This window comes from Chrysemys picta, chromosome 6 (genome assembly GCF_011386835.1).
Source record: "Chrysemys picta bellii isolate R12L10 chromosome 6, ASM1138683v2, whole genome shotgun sequence".
In the NCBI taxonomy this organism is placed as follows: Eukaryota; Metazoa; Chordata; order Testudines; family Emydidae; genus Chrysemys; species Chrysemys picta.
This window is the reverse complement of record NC_088796.1, coordinates 127,984,930-128,009,816: the sequence shown is the minus strand read 5'-3', so window position 1 is coordinate 128,009,816 and position 24,887 is coordinate 127,984,930. Positions and strand designations below refer to the sequence as shown.

Sequence of the window (24,887 nt, the reverse complement as noted above, 5' to 3'; positions counted from 1 at the left end):
GCCCGGGGGCCAGCGGTGCTGGGCGGGCCAGGGGGGGCTCGGCCGGGGGCCGGCAGTGCTGGGCGGGCTGACCCAGGCTGGAGACGCCGGGGGGGCCAGACTGGGCCACGTCTCCTCCCCCCACACCCCCCTTACCTGCTTCAGGCTTCCCGCAAATCAAATATTTGCGGGAAGCAGGGGAGGGGGCGGAGTTGGGGCGGGGACTTTGGGGAAGGGGCGGAGTTGGGGGCGGGGCTGGGGGCGGGGCCCCGTGGAGTGTCCTCCTTTTGGAAGCTTAAAATATGGTAACCCTAAGATTGGGTCCCTAATCCATGAACTATTAGAACTCCTTTACAAAACTTTTCTTAAACATTACATGAATATATTGTCTCATACTATAGAATTAGAATTTATAATCCGTATTCCATGATGAGATATCTTTGAGCTATAATGTAGCTTAATTAAAATTATCTTTAGATAAAATGTTTTTTTGAGGAAAAAAACTATCAAAAAAATCCGATTTAAATAAAAAAAAATCTGATTTTTTTTTTTTTTAAATCATTGCTTTTTATCCACCCTGGCTATACTTCATTGCTCGGGAGAGCAGATGGAAGGAATGTGTTGGGGTGGACAGTCAATGTCTTAAGGCCCAAACAGAGATGCCCCATGTGCTGTTCTTCCCAATCCACTGCCATAAAGGCAGATGGGAGACCACTCACTATATCACCATATTTCTTGGCAGGCAGACACAGGGCTGATGACTGGTAAAAAGCATCACACACATGATAAGTGTGCAGCACCTATCGCCTTCAAGCTGATTTTCAGTGGCACTCACACTGCCTGGGTCCTGGCCACCAGTCTGGGGGGCTCTGCATTTTAATTTAATTTTAAATGAAGCTTCTTAAACATTTTAAAAACCATATTTACTTTACATACAACAATAGTTTAGTTATATATTATAGACCTCTAGAAAAAGACCTTCTAAAAACATTAAAATGTATGACTGGCACGTGAAACCTTAAATCAGAGTGACTAAATGAAGACTCGGCACAGCACTTCTGAAAGGTTGCCGACCCCTGCTCTAATGCCTCGCACGAGAACGGATTTGGCTGAATCTCCAATGGGTGCCACCCCATCTGAGCATTCTGTGTGCAGGAGAGAGCCCAGTCATTCACCCGCAGTGTGAGCAGGGCCCGCGCTGCACAGAAATGAACACAGGAATTCTTATATTGGATTTCTTTAATTACTTTCTTAGTCGTTGATTCAGTGTAAGATTTCTAAGTTAGTTACTCCATTGTTCTCCTACTTTATGCTTAGTTCATCGCTCTCAGATGGCCTGATCATTGCAGCATTAACCCTCTTCACAGCTTCTTAAAAAAGAGAGAGAGAGAAAACAAAGCAATATTTTACAGCTGTTGGTGTTATGTTAAAAGGTAAAACGGGCAATTTTTTGAAGATTGCATGTAAGGGTACGTCTACACGGCAAACCAAAAACAAGGCAGCCAGTCTGAGCCTGAGTCAACTGACGTGGGCTCATGCAACAGGGCTAAAAATAGTAGTGTAGATGTTCCCACTTGGGCTGGTCTCAGAGTCCGGGCTCCAGACTGAGTGGGAACGCCTCGTCTGCTATTTTGAGCCCCGTAGCACAAGTCCCGCAGTTGACTCAGGCTCTGAGACTCGTTGCACAGTTTTGATTTGGTTTGGGGGGCTTATTTTTGCAGTGTAGACATACCTATTGATATCCGATATGCTTCATGGGTTTGCTCCTATCGGGGACTAGGCACTTCGGCTCTGTGACAGCTCTGTTGCAGCTGTGCTACTGTAGCATGTCTAGTGTCGACATAGGTAAGGCTTTGCAGCAGGATCAGGCCCTTCATTTAATCCCTGCTTCACCCAATCGCATCCTTTCATCTTTGTGTGGCTATTATTGTCTAAGTGAATGAAAATAGATTACCACAGAATAAACCGAATTAATTAGTCTGGAGTGACCCCCCCTGGAGGGCAAAAATTCATAGGGTTCTATGTTTTAAACAGGAGATGGTGGTTAAACCTTACCCAGCATTTTTCATTCTTTCTGTCCCCGGGCAGTAGCAGATGGAGTTTCCCAGTGCTAAATACTGATGCATTTTACATTCCTACTCAGCCTCAGGACGTTTTAGCTTGCCAAGTCCGAACTCAAACTGTGAATGCCGAGAGGACTGATGATAAATAGACATACTGAGCGGCAGACCTGATCGCTACACCTGCCTCAAAGGCACTCTGCCACAGAGGTCACACCTATGTGATTGTATAAACTATTCCATAGCCTGTGAGTGTCAACCCAGCGATGTGGGAGCTTGGATCAGAGAAGGCGAAGGGCCTGGTTCTGCTAGGTCTGCAAGGAAGGGCCTGATACTAAGCAAGTGATTGTGGTGCCATTAGCTTCACTGGGACTACTCATATGCTTAAAATCAGGCATGTGCATTAAGCACCTTCCTGAGTAGGGGTCTTAATGCTCAAATGTCCAAGCTAATGACAATTAGTATAAAAATACAGTTTTTAAAAGACCGCTGAGGGTCATTCTGTAGTTTATCAGTACTTACTGAGTACTGTACCTATGACATTCTATCTTACAGGACAATGTAACTCCTTCCTGTACTTACTGACCTACAAATGTTAAGGCATCGTGCAAAAGAATATTACATAGCTGACTCCTTTGGGGAGCTCACTCTGTGTGATAGCCTATCGTGTTTCTTCTTTGAATACAAGTGTCCAAAATTCCTGAGCTGTAAAGTTCATATTCCTTTCCACCAGCTGTCTCAGTGCTTGGGCTTCTTTCTTGGATTGTTCAAAGCTTGGTATCCACATCTCTTGCAGAGATGTCCAGCGTATGTTTGGAGAGGAGAACAAGAAAGCCTCAGGTTTCGGGCAACTCAGGTGGTTAACCTGTGCGTTCCATCTCCTGGGTGACAATCCCTGGCAATGGAGGAGAAACACAGGAAGGGTTTAATTAGACTCCAGGTCATGGATAGCTGCACTGATTAGTAGAAAGTATTCTACCCGCTCCCGAATTCTCTTTCTCAGTGAAAGAATATTTCACTGTTCCTTGCACCGTAGGAACACCCCTTTGTGAAGTTCATGCTCTGGACTGTATCCTGCCTGAGTGCTTTGATAGAATGGGCATAGCACATGCAGTGAAACCGAAAACTTCCCTACCCTGCCCTACAGGATGTACCTTAACAATGCCCTGGAGAGTGAAAGAGTAGGTTGGTCTCCCTGCCCATCCACATGAGGTGTTTGCAGTGATGTAGCCGTGTTGGGATATATGAGAGACAAGCCGGTTGGTCCTTTTATTGGACCAGCTTCTGTTGGTGGAAGAGAGATGCTTTCGAGCTTCCCAGAGCTTTTCTTCAGGACACTGTGTCAGCTCAAATGCTTGTCTCTTCCACCAACAGACGTTGGTCCAATAGAAGATATTACCACGTTGTCTCTCTCGTATCCATGAGAGTGGCAGTCATGGCACTGATTTTCGGAAGGGAGACATCTCTTCACTGGGAACGGGACTGAAACCAAATTAGTTTTCATATAGGCCACCAAAAAAAGGAATCCGATGGTAAAAGCTTCCAGATGAGACAGAATTGGGCTACACTGAACTGACAACCTAACTGCGAAGGGTTCCCTGTAGCTACCAATCCACTGAGTCATTTCAGCACCATATTCTAATCCCGGTTCTGGGGTCTGATCCTATGCTCATTGCAGTCATTCGCAAAGCTCCCACTGATTTCAATGGCTCAGGATCAGAGAATAATAGCCAGAAATTGATGATGTTCTCTTGACTTCGACAGAGCTGCGCTGATTTATACCAGCTAAGAGTCTGACTTTAAGAGTTTAGCAATTAATTGTTATCATTTCAATATATATATGCATTGTGTGATAGGAGCTATGAAGCAGGCACTGGTGAACTCAGCGGGCCTTTTGGTCCTGGAAGCCTCCTTGGTTAGGGAGACGTAGCAATGTGGGAACTAGGAGAATCTCAGCTTTCAGTTCTATAGTTACTCTCTCCTACACCTGCTTCCTACACTTGCATGGTTAAGCAAAAAAGAGGTTGTCTGACCAGAAATTTGCAGAGTAGGTTAAAGGCTCCATAGAACTGACAATCCTAGATAAGCTGAATGCTCAATAACTTGCATGGCAAAATTTTTACTCCCGTTTAACTAATGATCAACAGACAAGTAGCTGAAAACAACATGAGTATTCTTAGTCCCATTTTCCATAGGAGTACAGTTCATCTTCCTAAGAGTTTTCTGTTTCCCCTTGCTGGCTGATGAGAAAGCGCTACAGTTCAGACTGCCGCAGTAGAAAACAGCAGAGGAGATACAGAATTACAAGCCAGATTGTGTGATAATGTAAATGTAAGCAAAGTTCCTGATTTGGATAAACAGATGTAAAAATAATTCAATCCATATTGATAAATGACCCAGGGGAAAAAATTCAAAATAGATTTTGGGCACCTCCATTCTTGGTGCTTGAAATTGGACACCTAAACTGCTGTGGAATCTACAATCAGTGGCCACTTTTGAAAAGGTGGCTGCCCATCTTTACTGCATGATGATTGAGGCAGACATTAAATGAGTTTGTGGTTTTAGTTTAATTCCAGGTGTGCTGTGTCCCTATCAGAAAAATCCACCACAACTAGTAATCCCAGGAGAGAGGCCCAGGAGACAGAACTACTCTCTGACCCTAACAAGTGGCCCCTCATGTTTGTAACTGATGAACTTATGAGGCAGTGTTCTCTAATAAAGTGTATATCAGTCTGTGTATGTCAGCATGGCACCGGAGTTTTAGCCCTGCTGGAAGATCAGTCAGATTCTGTTTGCCAAAGCTAGCTATACTTCAAAGAAAACAACCCCAAACCCAATGAGAGTTGAGTACCTTTTCCTGCCTTCTGATGTTTTCCCACACCCTATTACACACCATGCACTCAAACACATCAATATAATTGTCCTGCGTGATATCCTGGACTCCCCATTTGCGTTCTTGGATAGCAGCGAGCAGTCGTTGATTGGAGATGGCCCCTTTCACTTTCCATTCTAGGTAGGCCTCGTACTCTTGATCATTTGTATCCAGTGCCTTGATGTAGTGCGCCAGCTCCCTGGGATGTGAAAATCTTGTTACAAGGATTGCACTCTTATTGCTAGGAAGCCAGTCTGTAATGCTGGGGGACCCATAGTACACTGGTACCACGCCCAACTTGAGGGGCCTCCAGAGCTTTTCAGTGATGTAATCCTCGCAAACTGCGTTTTCAAAAGCAAGAATGAATTTGTACTGAGCAAGTATTCTATAGAAGTTACCGTCGTCCATGGAGGCTGGGTTTTTGAGGTGCTGGGGAAGGTCTCTGTTATGCAAGCATTCACCATAGGCGTCCACCTGGATGTAGCTCATCAGCTCACGCACGTAGCTGTCCCGGTCTGAAGGAGGGTCGCAATCGGACTGCACATACACAAGCGGTGCAAGTCCTTTTCTCAAGCTATTCTTCTTTTGCAACGGAACCATGTATCTCAGAGACTTTATGACCTCTATGCCCTCCAGATACTGAGTAGTCAGCGGCAGATGGGAGTGGCGACTGAAGGTAGCTGTATGGTTGAACAAGGTGATGGTTGGTTTGTGGAAGAGCTTGTAGTTGTTTTTGGGCGACTCTTCATGGAAAAGGGCCCAGTCGTGATGGCGTTTACGAGGGAGGGGTAAGCTATCTATATTAAAGTCAGTACCTAGACAAACACAAATAATGTTACTAGCCATATCCTTAATATATTGAACTAGGAAAAAAAAATTTAAATCACTGTAAAAGGCCCTTGTAAATTACTTCAGGCCTAGCTGTGCCACTGTTACTCACAATGAATATGATTGTATGTGTAGTAAAGTTCTGTTGACTGCAAAAGGACTAGTCCTGTAGTAAGGTACTACTCACCATAAGTAAAGGTGGCACAACTGGCCTCTTAATATTTCCAGTAAACTCTGTAATGGAATAGCAGTGTTTTAGATTAGATACGCTGAAAAGGATTGTGTTAATTTTGCATTTTAGTGGACTTGTTGTTATCTTTAATTGTTGTAAGACACTTAGAAATAACAGGATTACTTTCTTCTGTGGAACGATGGGCCACAGAGTCGAAATAAAATTCCAGATACAATAGTCCTAATTATGAAACCAACAATTACAGCACAACAATAAACACTAGTGTGAGGATGTGGGTATCTGTACCACATGGTCTTGTATAACCAAGTTCTCAGATTATAGGCCTTGGAGCATACGAGTTACCATTAAGGTGAATCATGTGTGGTGGATCTGCAAAGCTGGGGACTTCAACTCCTATCCACCTCCTCCTCGCTGTACATCCCCTTCCCCTGGCCAGGTAAGGTCCTGAACAAGGATGTGGCAGGGCCCCGTTTGGGACTCAGAAGTGGGAGCCACTCAGTGGCAGGAAGCAGAAGAGACGCCTTGGGAACTGTTGACAGGGCCACAAATGGACAGGCTGTGACTGCTGGACATCATAGCGGGGTGCAGGTCTCTGTGGGGCTTTTGGAGGAGCAGCAGCAGCTGGGCAGGGAGCCAGTGCAATGAAGGACACTAACTGAGCCTGGCTTGGAAGCCTGCAGATGCTTATTTGCTTGAGTACAGACTGGACTGGAGAGGGCCCCCCAGGCACTAGGCCTGAAGCACCCTGCCTCTCAGTTGGACTGTCCACAGGGGCCCAAACAAGAACCACAATTGCTCACTTTGAACTGTATCTAAGCCTCTGTATCCAGGGTATCGGCAACCTTTCTCCTTTCCTGCCAGCCCTAGTAAAAACCTTTCCTTAGCCATGTGTCTGATTGGCTATTGGGTCCCACCAGGGCTAGCGCCTACAAGGCCTACCTGCTGAAGCACCTACTGTGCTTGCCTGCAAAATGTGGTACACCAGGCATGCTAGTGGCACCCCTATGGTTTGGGGTACACAGTAACCCCAATAATTACACATGCTTATTGGAGCTTGTGTCCATTTACCTTTAAAGTAACTGTACTTTCCCCAACCCCCAAGGATAAGAAAAAGTAGAAAGAACAGGAGTAGTTGTGGCACCTTAGAGACTAAATAAATTTGTTAAGGTGCCACAAGTACTCCTGTTCTTTTGCGGATACAGACTAACACGGCTGCTACTCTGAAAGAAAAAGTAAGACATTATTCCGAAAGCTTTAGTAACCAAATATCGAGGAGTTATCACAGATAAGAGAATTAATCCAGACAAATGGAAATTTGGGACAGATTCACTCAGACCACTCCAACAATGCAAAGTAGCCATAAACTTGGCCTTTCAACTGTCCCCTTCGACTGGATTTTTGGCTGCTTTGCATCACTAGAATGACCCAAAGCAGCCAGAGCATGGTGGTAAATCAGACGCTCTCGCTCCAGGACTTCTTGTGTGAAGTTCATTTGATAAGTCTGTGATTTGTGTTTTAGGATTAACTGCAAAGTGCTTAAAAAAATTATATTAGGACAACTCCTTATTGGTTGGGGACTACGGTATATATTTGATTGTAGTTTAAGTGCTAGCAGTTTGGAGATTATATTTTAATCATTATTCTCGATCGAGAGGCTCTGGCCATGAAACAACGTCCAGAGGTCATCAGGTGAAGCCAAAGTCTGACCATCTTTAGGAAACGCAGCAAGACCTGATTCTTTGAAAAAGACTTCCCATCATAAGAATGACACTCCCTTCAATCGAACCAGCTCCTACAGTGATAGGGGGCAGTATAAAATCCTAATACCAATAGTGCAAGAGCCATAAATGACAATGGATGGTATTCAGGGGAGCTAAAGCCTTCTGTATCCTCTTCTTTTTACATGTGATTCTGTGTGGTGACCATATGTTCCCACGATGAGGCATCATACTGCACATAGGAAAATGATCCTCGTTGTTTCTGTTTTCGCTGTGTTATTGCGATGTGAGCTGCTAGCATTGAATTATTAGAACAGTAGCTCATGAGGGCTATTTTATTTTTAAAACATGCTTTCAAGTGGTATTAGGAAGAGCTAAAGAGTAGAGGACAGTGAAATACCATAGACTTCTGAGTAACCTTGACTTCGCTGGCTTTTACATGTACACTTCCTCTTTGAGGAGGTGTCAAGAAAAACGGGACTATAAAGAGGATGTGAGAAAGCAGAGTGAGATGAGGGAATGGAAATGGGAGTGTAAAACTGACTAACTGAGAAGAGGAGAATTAGGCAAAGGGAAGCCTGTACTTGAGGTAAAAGCCCTGAAATGACTGATTCCAATAGCACACACTTAATCTTGGTCAAGCTGGTAGACAAAGAACTTTTAAGGATTAAAGAGATGATGACAGTACCTGCCACTGTGGGACAAAGAGGAATTCATAAGATTATGATGAGATGAAGGTGGAACAAGATGGAAAACGCTCATAATTATAGTCTCCAAAGTATTAATTAGGAAACCCGTAATACGTGGCAAAATGCAGAGGGGAATGGGGGATATGAAAAGGCTCTGCTCCTTTGAAGGCACCTTGCACACAGGGTCTCATCCCCCAGGGGTAGACAGGGCAGAACTCCCCTGGCTCTTAAGGTATGTCTACACTGCAGTCACCGGGTGCCATTTCAGCTCGTGTAGACATACCCGAGGTAGATTTCATCTAGCTAGCTCAGGTACCAGAGCAGTGAAGCTGCATGCCCAGCCTCTACTGAGCATGCACTGCCTGGCGTCTCAGCTCCAGTGCTCAAGCCAGCTGGATTAAAGCTAGTCTGGGTATGTCCACATCAGCTGCAATCCCACTCCATAACTGCCGTGTAGACGTACCCTTAGAATTCTCATGTCTGCGGCTTTGGTAGTGGGGACGCTACCCCCGCCAAGAGGTTCACTTCTAGCAGCCAGCGCCTTGGCTCCTGGCAGAACCTTCTGAGGGTTTGTCTCCACTGCAATCCGGGGTGTGACTGAAGCTAGAAGAGAGATACCTGAGCTAGCTTTACTTGCGCTAGTGTGGCTAAAAATAGCAATGTAAATGCAAAGCGCGAGTTTCAGCACATGTGGGACCCTACGTACATAGTCACATTACTAGCCCACGCTGGGGTCCATTCCTCCACAGCTATACCGCTGTTTTTGTCATTAAAGCTAGCCAGAATGGCTACCCTAGCTTCAATCACATCTCTGACTGCAGTGGAGACATACCCTTAGTTGGTTCCTAAATCCACAGGAAGCAGGAGCTCTCCCTGCAAATGTAAACGCGGTGATCCCAGTTTTTAAAAGGGAACTGCATGGAAACCCTCCCAAGGGCAGGAGTAAAATCCACTGTTGGGGCAACTCTCCACCTTTTGAACAGAATCCTGAGCTCTGAGGAGAGGAGTGGGCCTCTGTGACAGGTCAGCAGTGCCTCTTTCGAGACGTCACCCACACAGGATGCCTGGGAGAGTAAAGAGGGATGACTCGCCATAAACAAAAGCAAGTATTGCTAGTAAAGCAATTCCACCGAAAAGCACCTTCTTTCACTTTAAGGCACGAAATCTTCTGAATATCCACAGGCAAAAATTTCAGAGGCAGAGCAGGGACGCTCCTCCTTTGAGGATGCAATTCCCTGGCCGGTATCTAGAGCTGTGGTTCGCAACCTATTTACCATTGTGGGCCGCATCTGTATGGCCATGAGGATGTCACATGGGCCACAGCTCTGTGCTGACTGGGCTGCAAGCGGCCCGCAGGTTGAGATCTTGAGATACAAACACCCAGATTTCCACCCACAAGACAATGGCAGGTGTAAACTTCACAGTACTAAACTGCACCCTCCAAGAGATGGCTGCCCTTCTGAGAAGCTTATCCAGAATGTACAATAAAGGCAAGTTAATGCTAACATGAGAGCTTGCTTTATGCATTCCTTAACTTTCCTATGTTTAAATATGTGACAACCTTGCATTAACATAGGGTTTCTTTTCCGCATTTAATATAATAGGCGAGCTTGGAGTCTGGCTTGACTGGCCGTGATAGATCATTCCCTGCTATTTTAAAAACAAACCTTTTTGAATTTGCCTTTGCAAAAGGTTTCAAAATGTGCACTGTCGTCATGATTTAAAAAAAGGACTTGGAGGGTCTTTTTGCTAATATATTAATTCCAATTTAATTAAGTATATTTAATCATCTCCCCAAGCTTGGTCCAATGAGCCACTTGTATTTCTGTTAGAGCTGGGGGTGGCAAACAGAAGCACTGTCATAGGCCAGAAATATCACAGACTTTATAGTATACATGTGATGTAAGCTTTGGTTTCCTTTTATTTAAAATGGGTCAGTTTTTGATTCTTTTGCTAATTTTTTCTTCCCATTCATGCTTCAGCACAGCCTCCCTAATACACTAAACTGACCTACTTATCCTTTGGAATTTGGTGTAGTTTAGAGCTCTCCGAATGGAAGAGGTGGGAAGTTTGCAGTTAAATAAAGCTAACTGATTATCACAAGCCAGTTGTTTCCTGTGGTTCACATTTTGCAAAAAAAATAAAAAAAACAACCCAAAAACTACATGCGCCCCCCTGAGCTAATGAATCAAGGTACTGAACCCTGAAATAGTCTTCTAATATCAGATATTTTAGTTGACGGCAGCCTACAGTCAGAGAATAAAAAAATCTTCCTTGCACTAAATGCATAAAATGCAGTTTTTCTCTAAAAAGAAACTCTGTACAAATTGCAGCTTCTTAACTGATGCATTTTGAGTTATAGCTGCTTATATTAGTGACAAAAATGTTGTTTCTGCTTTTGACTGCAGAGCCAACACGGCTCAGAGAGAGAACTAGATTCTACTCTTTGGGCATCGTCAATGATAATTGTTTAGTGAGTTCCACTCACAGTCAACTCGCTACCCCTTTGGCATGGAAGGGAATGGCGTGGTATCACATAAGACAAATGGGCGAGGCTAGGAAAGAAACAACCTTGACTCTCAGATCTGGGGCTGAGTTTTCAGGACTGGCAGGGAGAAGAATGTCCATGTCACCTGTAAACCGAGCACATTTGATCTAGAAGTCAGCGAGAGACGATACACAAGTAATTCCACAACGCCATTTCACAGGATCACTTTTCAGAGTAGAACTGCACTTTAGGTGCAAGTGGAGATACTTGCCAGTGCACTTTGTCACCAGAGAGACTTTAACAACTTTTGCTGTGAAGGTTTACAGTTGCTCTGTACTTGATCTATAACAGAGAAATAGCAGGGGAATAACAGAGAAATAGTCACACATTGAAAATGACTCAATTCCTTACCATAGAAGAGGAAGGCTTTTGTCATGTGATTATGCTGGTAGGTCCTCTTGATAGTAAAGAAACAGACATCCTGTCCACACTGACCTAACCTCCCAGTCTCACCAGTCAGCGGGGACCACCAAAGCAGGATAGGGTATCTGTCCGCATCTAAAACTCTCCTGGTATTGCTGTAGAGTTCTTGTTTATTAAAAAACTGATATGCATGTTTCTGCTGCTCCTCCAGTTTTAATGAACCATCTTGTAAACTGGAGACTTTTATCTTCCTTTCAGACTTGCCCAGTTCAAGAACCACCTTTGGAGAAAAACACATACATCATAACTTGCATGGCCAGGGACACAGCGTTTGGCTAGCAGACGCTAATTTCCTTGTGGAAAGTTTGTCAGTGAAACGCAGCCATCTCTTGGGGAACGTTGGCAGCTGTTTACTAGCATTGAGCAGCAGTTCATGGCTGTTTTAGTATAGGAAGTGAAAAATACTATACCCGTTTGAAACTGTAAAGGGAATTTAAGTAGACAAAGTGAATTATTCAGCTTGAAGCTGGTGAGGGGCCCCAGTGGTTTATAATATACTTTCTGCTGTCTGTCTGGTAAAGACTTACAAAATGGAGGGTGGCCCATTTTTAAAACTAGCCCTGCCTGTTACAGGCGTGCTCTAGAAAAGGGAGGTGTCAGGAAACGGTGAAATTACAAGAGAAGAGGCAAGTAGATGGCGCTCAAGAATACACAAAATTGCCCCAGGGTTTTGTAGGATCACTAAACCCTTGTTCCGTTGCACTGTAAATGGTTCTTTGTGCACAGGGCGAAGGATGAGATTGCTTAATAGTTGGGGGCAAGGGGGAGGGTTACACTCTAATATCTATGATTATATAATTCAACTCCTGGCCAGACCAAATGAACCTGCTTAGCTTGTGAGAGCTATTGAGACTGCAGCCTAGAGGAGTCTGACTGCAAGCCAAGACTGACTTACATTAGCCATGGTTGCTGTCTATTAATAAAGGCCAGTCTGGTCTAAGCCAGCAGCAAATTAAGATACTGCCATGCTGGTTCAGCTGTGCCGGCTGCCATGGTGTGAGGCAGAACCACGTCCCACTGCTCTCCTCCCAGCTGCTCTGGGTGGAAGGAAGTGGGCACACAGCAGACTGAGAGAGATCCTGGAGGGCAGAGAGGAGGGTCTCAGACTTCAGGAGAAGAGGACCAGCAAAATGCAGGATGAAGAACAATTTTGGGGTGGGAAAGGGGAAATGAAGCCCCAGCTTTCTCCAGGGGAAGAGGAGGAACTGCCCTGAAGATACTGCAGGAGGAATGAGCCTGTTTTCTGCTGCCCAAAGATGCGCTAATTAAATATACTCTGCAATAGGTAAGATTATTTATATATCATGGGAAAAGATGAACATATTTATCTTTCATATCAGACTTTTTTGCTGGCCTGACGCTGTGCTTCCTACCACCATAAATGGCCATTGGGTCAGTACGGACTTGGAAGAAAGAGTCACCATCACCATTTGCGGCAGTGCCTAGGTTTCCCTGGTGGTCTACTGTCCCAGTACTTAACAGGTGGCCCCACCTATCTCATGGGAGATGACAAGCCCCGGGCTACTATGGAATGGCTGCAGGTCCAAACAGCCAGGATTTAGGAGTTTTGTGATACTATGCTTGAAGGTCAATGCATTGGAGGCAATGCTCCGGGAGACACCCAGCTCTGAGAACACTTTCTCAACTCTGTCAACTGTGTCAGGGCTTCCTGGCCCCAGTTTGAGGTCAGTAGCTGAGTCCAAACGTATTAATGATTTTAGACATCTTTAAACATGGATCAAAATGTCATTTCTCTGGAGGAGAAGGGCTACTGATGAATGCCTATAAATAATAATAATAAATTATTATTTAATTAAAAAATAATAATAAAAAAGTAGAAAGATCAGACTTTAAATGAATTGTGGCCTTTTGTCTTCATTTTTTATACAAGATGCCCTAATTATTAGTGTCATTGAAAGTTTTCTAAGCCCTTATTACCCACAGTGATTCTTTGCCCTTGGGTTTTGTCTTTTCTCCTTGTTTTGTAAGTAAGTTATTAATTCATTTATCTTTCCCCTCTAGCCCTGTGCTCTCAGTGAAGTACCCAACTAATAGAAATTATTTACACGGATTCTTCTGAAAGTGTTATTTATTAATGAAAATATTCAGGGCCTTTAATGGCATCTTTGTCCTGCCAGAATTGTGTACCAGTTGGAGTGCAACCACATACATCTCTTTTCCCTCCCTTCCCCGACTAGAACTCCTCAGCTACCCAATCTGAGGATTAACAGTACCTGGAGTGTAACAAGAAGAAAAAAGAAGGCCGTAAAGCAGAAGAAAGATGCCCAAAGTCTCTTCCTCCCAATTCTAATCATGCTGCGCTGCCGGGCACACAGAGTGCCAAGTGGTGGTCAAGGCCTGTTATCAGGGATACCAGCTCCTCCTGCAGCTTCAGTCATTCCTGCCGTGCCTTCCCATTCTGGCATTGTTTTTCTCAATGGCCACAGCTGCTCAGAAGGAGGCTCCATCAAGGACTGTATTCCAAGCTCAGTGTTTGGTTCAGTGTCTAGACAGGACTGTGTTCTTCTGTAGACATCAGACCAGCGTTTTGAACCAAAGATACCTTGGAGGTGGATGCACTAGCTACATCAAACACAGAGTGAAGGGGCAAATATTAGAAACCTATGTGCTGTAAACAAAAGTACAGTTAAAATTAGTACCAGGTGGAACATTGAGATGCACTTAGCTGATACCTTTACTACATACGTTTCAGATAGAAGCCAGGCCAGCTAAGCACACTAACAAACTAGACAGAGCCTGATTCTCCACTCATATGAACCTCATAGGCATTGACCTGTGTGCAAAATACCTGTAAAAACACCTATGTCACTGAGCGGAAGATTCTGATTTGCACTCACTGTACACAGGTGTAAATGACCAGAGCTTGACAATTTACCCAACATCTACGAGCCTGAGAACCAATAACAAGAGTGAGAAACACCTCTATCCGCCCCATCAGAAACCATTTCTTATTACTTGTCCTTGCTATCAAGACAGTGCCTAGAGACAGTCCCCTTGTGGACATCACCAGCTGGAGAGGATTAAAGCACCCACTAGGTTGCTCTACTCTGTGCCTGGCTGGCCTCAAACTGGCCCTAGAATCATGGAACTACGACTGGCTCCTTTGTGACTCCCCCTCTCAACGGTACCCCACGGAAGCGGGTTGCAGCAGCAGCAAATGTTGCCCAATGAGTTTGCCACCATGTTCTCCATCTGTGCAGCATAGGACTGAACTATTAGCATGCTGAGGTGGGAGGGTTTTACATGCCCTTTGCATAGTATAATTGGCTGCACACAATGGCGGGGGGGGGGGGGGGGTACGGGTGCTAGATCTCCTGCATGGTACCAGACTGAGCCAGAGGACATACATCTCTACCTTGGGATGAATGGGAAACTAGACGGTTTCAAAGCTCTTTGAGGCAAACTACATCAGGAGTTCAGCTGGGAGACCCTATCAACAGAAGTCTGTAGTGAAGATCAAGCCTTGGATATTTCATAGACTAAGATTAATATTTAAATGGTTCAATAATTTTATATTTGAGATATGAGACCAAAAGCAAAATGTCTTCAACCATATCTCTTTACAAGGGCCTCCCTCTGGAGTGCGCTAGACTTTTTGTACCTTTCTGCTTGTTAACAAAACACATTCAAATGAATTCCTCATTAATATTTTCATTGTGTACAACAGTTAATATTAATATAAAACATCCAAAACCACTACATTAAAAGCATATTCACATTACAAAGTTAAGCACTCAAAAGTTAGGAAATGCCAGAATTAAGGCTGCTTGTGCAAACTTAATTTAACCCCCTTACTTCCATGTATTTTATGAAACAGACTTTAATTACGTAATCACATACTATTTTTTCCACAGGACCCGGCCTCCTTCAGTGAATAGGTAGTTATTCAATAACTCTATTATCGTCATTCAATAGGTGGCCTTAAACCTTATTTACCACACACCATTCAAACCCAGCACTGAATACAGAATTATGAATTTCCACCCAAGTGGGGGGACTTTAACTACCTGATCAAGGCCTTTGACACAATGACTCGCTAGGGAAGAAAATAATTGCTGTTATTCACTTATTCCACAGTGGCCAGGATGATGGACTGTGCCGACTCATCAGATGCCTTTGTTGTCACCAACGGCACCAAACAAGGCTGCGTAATGGCTCCAGCCCACGCTTTTGTTTGCATTCCAGGACTTTGATGGAGGTGTACAGAGCCAGTTCAGATTGGATGGGGGCCTATTCAATCTACAGTGACTCAGGGCCCACACCAACAGGAGCAGTGCTAGGGGTGGCTTGCGGGGTTATAGTCACCCCAAAATTTGCCTTACCCCCTATAGCCACCCTTCCCCAATCAGGAAGGGCTCCCACCACCGGGCTGCTCATGCTTCCACAGGCTCTGCTCGCTCTCCCCTGCCATGCTGCTAGCACCACAGTTTTCAGTTCTCAAACTGGGGGGGCACAGAATGTATTCGGGATGGGGTGAGCTCTGAAGGCAGGGCAGAGAGCAGCGGCTGCTGGCCGGGCACCCGGCTCTGAAGGCAGCGCCGCCTAGCCACAGTGGAGCGGTAGAGGTGGCATGGTAAGACTGTCAGGTGGGTACCCTAACCACGGGGTTAAAAGTTATAAGGGTTTGTCATCACTGTGAACTTGCCTGAGGGACCCGATCCAGTAGGTGGCCCTGGTTTGTGAATCTCTCTGAGGCTTATATGGGAGCTAAGCACCCACACACCCACAAGGAGGCAGCAGTGCACACAGGACCGGCTCTAGGCACCAGCAAAGCAAGCACGCGCTTGGGGCAGCACAATTCCACGGGCGGTTTTCCTGCCATTTTTTTTTTTTTTTTTTTTTTTGCTTGGGCAGTTGCACTCTCGGACCTTGGGACGGCAAATTTTTTGCTTGGGGTGGCAAAAAACCTAGAGCCGGCCCTGAGCTCACATGCTCAGAGGCAGAAACGTAAGTGCCTAAGGAACTTTTCCTGCAAAAACTGTGGAGCTGAGCGAGGTTAGGCACCTATAGGATTTTAGCTGGAGTTGCTTGCATTGCATTGGTGCCCAAACCTGGGACGCGGATGCCTAACTCCTTTGGGGCATTCACACCTTTGTGCTTCGTCTCACGATAGGAAGATTGTCAAAAGAGCTGAGTTCCCATTTAGGTACCTAAATGAACCGGCCTTTTTTAAATGTGCTCAGTGCCTCTATTATCCTCAGTGGGAGTGCTGGCTGCCGAGTACTCCTGGAAATCTGGCACGGTGTTCCCTCGAGAAGGGAGGGGGAAAGCAGTGAAATACGCAATGCCAGGACTTCTAAAAATGGTTGCCTGAAGTTAGGCTCGTACGGGTGACTTGACGAGAGCTGGCAACACTGGATTTTTATTACATGCCTCGTGGATTTGACATTTATATTAAAACTGCAGCTCCTGATGTCACATGAATACATGCCAATCTCAGCTTCTGTTTCTAAAATCGTACATTTCAAATAATCTTTCTCGCTGCAGAGAAGAGTTTGAAAACATGAGTCCACTCTGAAAGCTGAGAAACCAGAAGACAAAGAACACAACATGTATTTTTTGTTTTTTTTAGGCCCGTCTCATGATTTCCGAATGCTCTGGGGTTGGCAATACTGCCGAGGCGCTCAGCACTTTTGAAAATCAAGCCACTTGTTCCAGGGCTGACTGCAGTGCTTGAAGTGCACAGGAAACAAAGTGCACAGATTCTACCCTCTGTTAGACTGGTGTAAATCCAGAATATCTACATCCAGAGCACAACAGAATTCAGTTCAGTGTCTTTAATACAATGCACCGTCTCTTTTCCTGCTTAGACCAAAACTAAGAATCTGATTGAGTAAAGAATTCCAGCCAGAAATGAGGCTAGCGGTGCTAATTTTGGAGGAGGGGGGTGACATTTCCTTTCTCCACAGAGTACTGCCATGTTGTGTCTGCCATCTGTGATGGTATTACAGGATCTTGTTCTGCCAGCATACTGAATCTGCAATGCCCAAAGTAAGTGCAGAACTTTCAAATAGTGGTAACAGTAAATATTTGTTTTATGGTAGCACCCCTAGTTGTTTTGAAAGCTTAGCTGGCCACCTATGACTATCAGGACTGTCCAATGAATTTCAAAATGGGTGGAGACGCTTGGGATTTGAGCCATGACTGGAATACATTACAAACTTTGAGTCTCCTTTGGAGCGAAACAGCCTCATTTAAATTCACACAAATGCATTTTGGAAACCTCGTCTATTCAAAATGCCAGATTTTACAGCCCAGCAATACACGGAGATTATTTGTTTTCCAACATCCAACTACATCTGTTTAAACAATCCAGTTCATAACAGCAATCAAAGGCTCTAGGGTTTGCTGACCCTGTTCTCCATCTCAGCCCTTTACGGGGTTGCAGGCAGCTCTTTGCATCTCTCTCAGCATCACTGCATCCTATGCTGTTAGATAACCAAGAAATCCACACCAGTGATGATTTTTTTTTCCTTACCTCAGGAAAACTGCTGCGCTCTTATGCCATTGTTGCTATGCGCTTTTTACTTTCAGTTTGTGCAGCTGTTCGAGATCAGGATAAAAACCTGGAGCTCAGATTATTTCTCTTAGCAAAATAAATATGCAGAGAATCCCTCTGAGAGGGGCCAGTTCCTGTTAATCCAGTTTCCAGAGTTTCACTAGTCCTATTGCAAAGCAGGGCCAGTCTTTTCTAGATCCCGAATGTTCTGCAAAGGAAAACTCAGGAGTCTAATAACATTAATTGTGCTATCATTTTTGTGAAGATTGCACTTCCTGGAAGTCCCGGACAAGGAGATCTCAGCAAAAATCTGTTCTCTTTGCTGACTTCTTTTTTTGATAACTGCAGTTATTTTAGCCAGTCCCAGTCTCCTAACAGGACTTAGATTCATGGTATTCTGCCACAGGAGGGTTGTTCAGTTGTAAAAAGAAATGCGTCATAAAAGTTTGGCGTGTGTGGTGAGCTCTGTGCTTCTCAGGCCAAGGGCAGGCTAAACTGGGCGAAGTCTGTGATCAGATGTGTCACTTGGAAATAAAGTTGACATGTCGAGTATAAAAATGGCAAGACCGATTCTCTCTTGCCTGGTGCATCTCTCTACTCCTGAGCAAAGGGAATGTAACGCAGGACCATTCCAAGCTGCGAGCACTCTGTGTAGGTGGAAGTGCTACACACAGGCAAAGAGAACTCAGGCTCTCGGGGACGAAGAAGCCTATGGAAGTTGCTTCCATTATTTGGATTAAAGATGTGCTTGTTTTTGAAAGCAGGTTACTTTGGCCTGAGTTGGGTTTCTTTTGTATAAATTAGAAAATCTCATGTTTTATGCCTGGAACATCAAAGGGGCAAGTGCATTGTGTTTGGGGGGGAATTAGAATGCCCTGCTCCCCCAGAATATAGGTGTCTTGTTCTGCACCTGATGGCTCAAGACGAGCCCAGCCTGTGTGTGATGTAATTAATCTTGTGGGGGAGCAGGGCCGGCTCTAGGCACCAGCAAAACAAGCTGGTGCTTGGGGCGGCACATTTTTAGGGGTGGCATGGCTGGTGCTAGAATGCCGCCCCTGCCGCCCCTAAAAATGTGCCACGGCCGCCCTAGCTCACCTCCACTGCTGGTGCCGCTCGCGCGCCATGGTGCGCAAAACAGCTGATTCGCTCACCACTGCTCGCCCTCCCTCCCAGGCTCTCAAACCTGGGAGGGAGGGCGAGATCCCGAGCGGCCGTGGCGCGCGAAACAGCTGATTCGCGCGTCGCTGCTCCCCCTCCCTCCCAGGTTTGAGAGCCTGGGAGGGAGGGAGGGAGGGGGAGACCCCGAGTGGCCACGGCGCGCGCGCCGCTTCTCCCCATCCCTCCCTCCCTCCTAAGCTTGAGAGCCTGGGGGGGAGGAGGCAGGGCTGGGGATTTGGGGAAAGGGCGGAGTTGAGGCGGGGCCGGGGGAGGGGGAAGAAAAAAACGGGGGGAGGGGAGCAGCCAAAATTGTTTTTGCTTGGGGAGGCAAAAATCCTAGAGCCGGCCCTGTGGGGGAGGGGGCTCAATGATGATGGGGAACTGAGAAACGGGTAGTAGTGGAAGGGCTATGGCAGAGGAGACTGGAATGGCAAAGCAGTTTAAAAGCGTGGAGAAGAGTTTGGGTGGGACTTCAGGGGGGCTGGTGGTGTTGGGGAGGTGGGAGGGATAGATGGGGAACGTGGATGGTTTGGGAAAGGAAGAAGGGGATGGAGAAAGGGGGGCAGGGAGGGAGACAGGATCACTAGAAGAAGGGAATGGAAGGGTATAAATGACAGCTTTCCCCAGCACAGGCATTTTTAAGGACTGGCTGTAGAACTGTATGAATAGACATGGACATTGTTGTAGTGCAGAGCATTGACTTAGGAAATCTAATGTTAATTGGATGGTGCATGCTCCCGACCCCACCTGGTTTTAGATAGAGCTTGTGGCGATATGGTCTAGCAAACAGTGCCAACATCATTTATAATGTTCCTGTCGGTCAACTACTGTGTGGCATAGAGCATGCAATAACCACAAGATAGATGTAGATTCTCAGATGGGGTCTAGTGACTAGAACACTGGACTAGGAGGCAGGAAGCCTATATTCTATTCCCAGCTCTGCCTCTGACCTGCTGTGTGGCCTTCGGCAATTCACTTCCCTTCTCTGTGCCTTTTTTTCCCCTTCTACCCTTTGTCTTATCTATTTTGACTGTATGCTCTCTGGGGCAGGGATTGTCTTGCTACATGTATGGGTAGTTCCTACCACAATGGAGCTCTGTCTTCTCTTGGAGCTTCAGGGTGCTGCTATTATGCACATAATAATTGCCACCAAACTACTGGGACATATTTTAGGAGTCTGAATAACATCAGCGCACCTCTCCGTTGTTTGTTCTCAGTCTGTGGTGCTACCTTCAGAACTTTAGCACGTGTCTGAAATATTTGATGTTTTTCTTAAGGGCCCAGCCCCTGGAGTCCTGTTATTAGCTGGAAATCTCAGCTTTCATGGTTTTTTAAGTAAGTTTCTAGCCTTCATGGTTGCAGAGACTGAAAATATGATCCGAGTGCACCCTAAATGGTCAGGAACCAGAAGACAAATAAAATGAACTCAAAAATCTCGTGATTTTTAAGTCTCTCGTGATTTTTGAATACGATGAGTAGTCAGGGTGCAGCAGACAGAATTAGAATTTAGGGGCTGATTCAAAGTCCACTGAAGTCAATGAAGGTCACATTGATTTCAAGGGCTTTAGATCAGGCCCTCATTCTGCAGCTAGATGGTCATGAGACGGTCAATGTTTTGCTTCTTAAATAACACCTCCCCATATTTCATAGTCTGACAACGTTCATTCTGGACCGAGTATCCCTTGTAGTTAATGCTGATAGCGATTTGGTGTCACACCATTATAGAGTCTGAAAAGAGAAAGTGGGTATGTGGGTGGTCCAGCTCTGCCATCCAGAGGAATTAAGCTGCTACTGCAGCCTCTCACCTGACCAGTTTGCACAAAATAAACATTTAGCAAGGATTGTATAGACAGGAGCAAATTATGCATTATATAAAACATGCTCAGCATCACAGGGGGTTAGTCCTGCCGAAAGCAGAATGATCAAGAAAGAATAAACATCATGGTTAGCGGCTGTATCCCTCAATTCCCAGTAAAAACCGGCAGTGGCAGATTCAAATTAATATGATAGATGAGGGTATAACTGAGTGGGAGGGGGTGATATTAAGAAAATGTGGTCCAAGCATCATGAAAAGCCTGACAACGTGGTGTATGAGGCTGTAGAATAATCTCCCCTGGGAAGTGGTGGAAACCCTTTTGCTTAGGACTTCTAAAACAGGAAACATACTGTCGGAAGCAATGGTATTGGCAGAGAGAGACTGGGTGATGTAATAATATTCTAATTTAATTTCTATGTCCACATCCATATTATCCTCCTTATATTTTTGGCTGCCTTTCCCTCAGTGTAGGATCTATTAATTTTATCTTCTTCACATCATTCGTTTTTAATCTTGAAATGTCCTTGCATGTGTCATCGTTCATAATCCCAAAGTGTCATCAGCCAGATCCGCAGCTGGTGTAAAGCACCATAGCTCAGGGTCTGGCCCAATAACATCAAAGTAAAACTATTTCCCCATGCTTATTCCCCTCCCCCCTCCCCAGTTCCTCATATCTTCTTGTCAATTGCTGGAAATGGGCCATTTTCATTACCACTACAAACAGTTCTTTTTCTCTTCTACTGATAATAGCCCACCTTAACTGATCACTCTCATTAGAGTGTGTATGGTAACACCCATTGTTTCATGTTCTCTGTGTATATATATATATATAACTTGGTACTGTATTTTCCACTGCATCCATCCGATGAAGTGGGCTGTAGCCCACGAAAGCTTATGCTCAAATACATTTGTTAGTCTCTAAGGTGCCACAAGTACTCCTGTTCTTTTTGCGGATACAGACTAACACGGCTGCTACGCTGAAACTTATTGTATGAGTCGATATCTCTATTTTTAGTTTGCTTTATATTTTCTTTATATTTCTCTGGTCAAGTTTTGTCTAAAAACCAAGAATTATTTTGCTTGTGCTCATTTCTCCCTGCCCAGCGTTTCTATGTGCTTTTGTATGCTTCCCCGTGGTTATGTGCCATTTCTCTTGACTGTGTCATGGAAATTGCATGATGGAAATTTTTCTCCATCCTTTGTATCGCTCTCTTCCAGCATATGTTACATTTTCTCTCTTGTTTTTCTGGAGTTCTTGTTTTATTATTTTATATGCTGCATTTTGTAACAATTATTTTAGCTATTTCGGGTTATCTGCTCTCCCATTTTGTATGCTGTTCTGTTTTCTTTGTGTGTCTATTCATAATCCGATAGTTCAGAACAGCCTTTCTTTACCTTACACTGGTTAGTCCCTTACTACATTATATTATTTGTATTTCAGTCATGCCTATAGGCACCTACTGAGATGAGCACTCCATTGTTCTATGCGCTGTACAAACCCAGTGTGAGAGAGAATCTATGGCCCAGAGCACTTGCAGTCTAAATAGACAAGACAGATGAAGAATGGGAGGGGAAACAAAGGCACAAAGAAGTAATCTGACCAAGGATGTGCATTAGTTCAGTGGCAGGCCTTGGAATGGAACCAAGGGCCCTGAGTCTCCATTGCGCTACGCCTTGTATTGTCATTTATAGCAGTGCAAAGTGAAGGAGCGTTTTACACCCACCTCACTTTGCACTGGTGTAAATGACCACACAAGGTGCATGGCAATGGAGAATCAGGCCCTGCAGTCCCTGGCTCCCAGTTTGGTACCCTATCCACCACACTATGCTTCGGCCTTCATATGGAATATACTTCAATGCATCTTCTCCCCAGTGCTCAAACATTTATCTCCCTTATGTAGGTTGAATTCACTATACAATAATATTTGGCATTTCTATAACACTTTTCACTTAGGGACTTCAAAACACTTTACACACATTAGAGTTCATCCTTTTAATCCCTTCTGAATGAAGTGTCCTACTCCACTGGTGCCGCAGCACAGACACACACAACCCTTGGCATGCTACGCACCCCAACAATTCACACACACTAGCCAGTGAAGACCACCAGTAAACAACCCCCAGACATCACAGCCCACCCCTGCCTGGACTACATTTAATGCCCAACACACCCACCTCCCCAGAACTCCACCCCACCATGCACCATAATCTGCCACCTAGTACCCCACCAATCCAGGGGCCTGGCTCCATCCCCACTATTAACATCACTGCTAAGCTGCTATGGAGCCTTGTTAGGAGGGACATGCTGCTGCTGGGAAGCTCCTAAGGCCTGGCTCCACCTCTGGAAATGATAGACTACAGGGGGTATGTGTGTGCTATACTGGCTGCCGTTGGGGTTTTGCTGTTGTTGGGGGTTACTTACTACCTCATCCCTGTCTTCCTGGCCCACTGAAACACTGCTGTCGTAATTACTTCCCTGACCAGGCTTCTGGTAGTGGGAGGGATTTTAAAAACACTTTCTCCTCAGGGAAAGCCACAATCTATCAACTTACATGCCCCCCATCACTGAAGTGGCCAGCAGTCACTAAGGAAGTTTTGCCATCACCACACCCCTGAGGCAGGGCAGTGTTATTATCCCCATGTTACAGATGGGGAACTGAGGCACAGACAGACTATGCAACTTTCCTAAAATCACACAAGAATTGAATGTGGGTCTCCACGTTGATCACAAGACCAGCATCCTTCCTCCCTAGGTAGTTGGGGCTCCCCTGCCATTGGGACACTGAGGAATGGCTTCTCTGAGACTGTATTGGAGGGCTGTTCCTCATGTATTTAATATGATTCTATTTCCTTTTCTGCATTGAAGCCTCTATTTTCTTGTGGTTGGTTACAAGAGCCCATGTTTTATATCTGCAAAAAGAACAGGAGTATTTGTGGCACCTTAGAGACTAACAAATTTATTAGAGCATAAGCTTTCGTGGACTACAGCCCACTTCTTCGGATGTAGTCCACGAAAGCTTATGTTCTAATAAATTTGTTAGTCTCTAAGGTGCCACAAGTACTCCTGTTCTTTTTGCAGATACAGACTAACACGGCTGCTACTCTGAAACCTGTCATGTTTTATATCTATATTATGTGGGCAATATTGGTTAGAAACCCAGGTAAGGTCAATCCTCAGAAGAGAGACCCTATTCAGTCCCCAAGAGAAACTATATCATTATAGGTGAGACAAGCCATTGACTTTAAGAGACCAGGCCTCAGTGTCTTGAGAATGTAAGAGAGCGCAACGAAGTTCCTGGTCTTGTACTTGCAGTACGTTATTCAGCCACTAGACGTTGCGGTGTGCTGTCTGGAATACGAGCTAGGAGGTGGTTCCTGGAGACCAAGCTGGGACTGGAGCTGCGTGGAAGCTTGTTCGTCTGTACGGGGCAGCCCCTTTCTTAGTAAACACCTGCGCTGTACGGAGGGCTACGATTCCACAGAGCGCGAGGGCGATATAGCCTGTTCTGCAGCCCTTCATACCGCTGGGAGCGGGTTCCAGGAGAATTCCTGTCGGGGGGAGGTGGGGGGCTCCCTGCTGACCTCATGGGCATGGCTACACTGCAATTCAAAACCTGGGCCTGGCCTCTGCCGGCTACCTGCGGCTCGGGGGGCTGCGGGGCTGCGCTGTGCCCGGGGGGCGCTGGGCTCCCGCCAGGGGCGAGCTCCCAGCCATCGAACAGCCCCGCAGCCAGGCCCTGGGGGGCTGCTGGGCGCAGGGGCGCTGTGCCCCGCCAGGCCTGGTGCCCCGGGGCTGTGAGCGCTGGGACAGGCCCAGCTGGAGCGAGCCCCGGGAGTCAGAGCCTGTGGCCCCGGCTGCACCTGTACCCCCGCCCCGGGAACCAGCCCGGCTACAGCCCCGCCGAGACTCTCTAGCCCCGGCCGCCTCTCTATGGTGTGCGGCGGGCGGGCAGCCGAGCCGCTCCGAGCTGTCCAGGGACCGGCTCCGCAGGGACGCAGCCGCCCAGTGCCCAAGCGGGACAGGCTCGAGCCCGCTGGAGGCTGGCCCCGCCCCCCGCTCTGTCTGGAGCCAATAGGCCGCGC

The 24,887-nt window shown here is 45.8% G+C and overlaps 1 protein-coding gene across 5 annotated transcripts; it reads right to left on the bottom strand.

The window, feature by feature from the left end:
• Positions 1–883: 883 nt before the first annotated feature.
• Positions 884–18,609, bottom strand: FUT10 (fucosyltransferase 10). Of its 5 annotated transcripts, none has more exons than XR_010588729.1 (6): positions 17,810–18,609; positions 13,545–13,939; positions 11,239–11,530; positions 4,891–5,726; positions 2,626–2,934; positions 884–1,349 (listed from the first exon to the last, which is right to left on the bottom strand). XR_010588729.1 is itself a non-coding variant. In XM_024109276.3 (5 exons), the coding sequence occupies exons 2-5, from the start codon at positions 13,623–13,625 to the stop codon at positions 2,701–2,703; spliced, it is 1,443 nt and encodes a 480-aa protein (XP_023965044.1). In that variant the 5' UTR covers positions 13,626–13,939; positions 17,810–18,608; the 3' UTR covers positions 884–2,700. The 5 variants fall into 5 exon arrangements, 2 of the variants coding, with proteins under 2 accessions (XP_023965044.1, XP_023965045.1); XR_006176612.2 differs by having other exon boundaries at positions 13,545–13,893; XR_006176613.2 differs by having other exon boundaries at positions 884–1,346; positions 13,545–13,893.
• Positions 18,610–24,887: the final 6,278 nt, after the last annotated feature.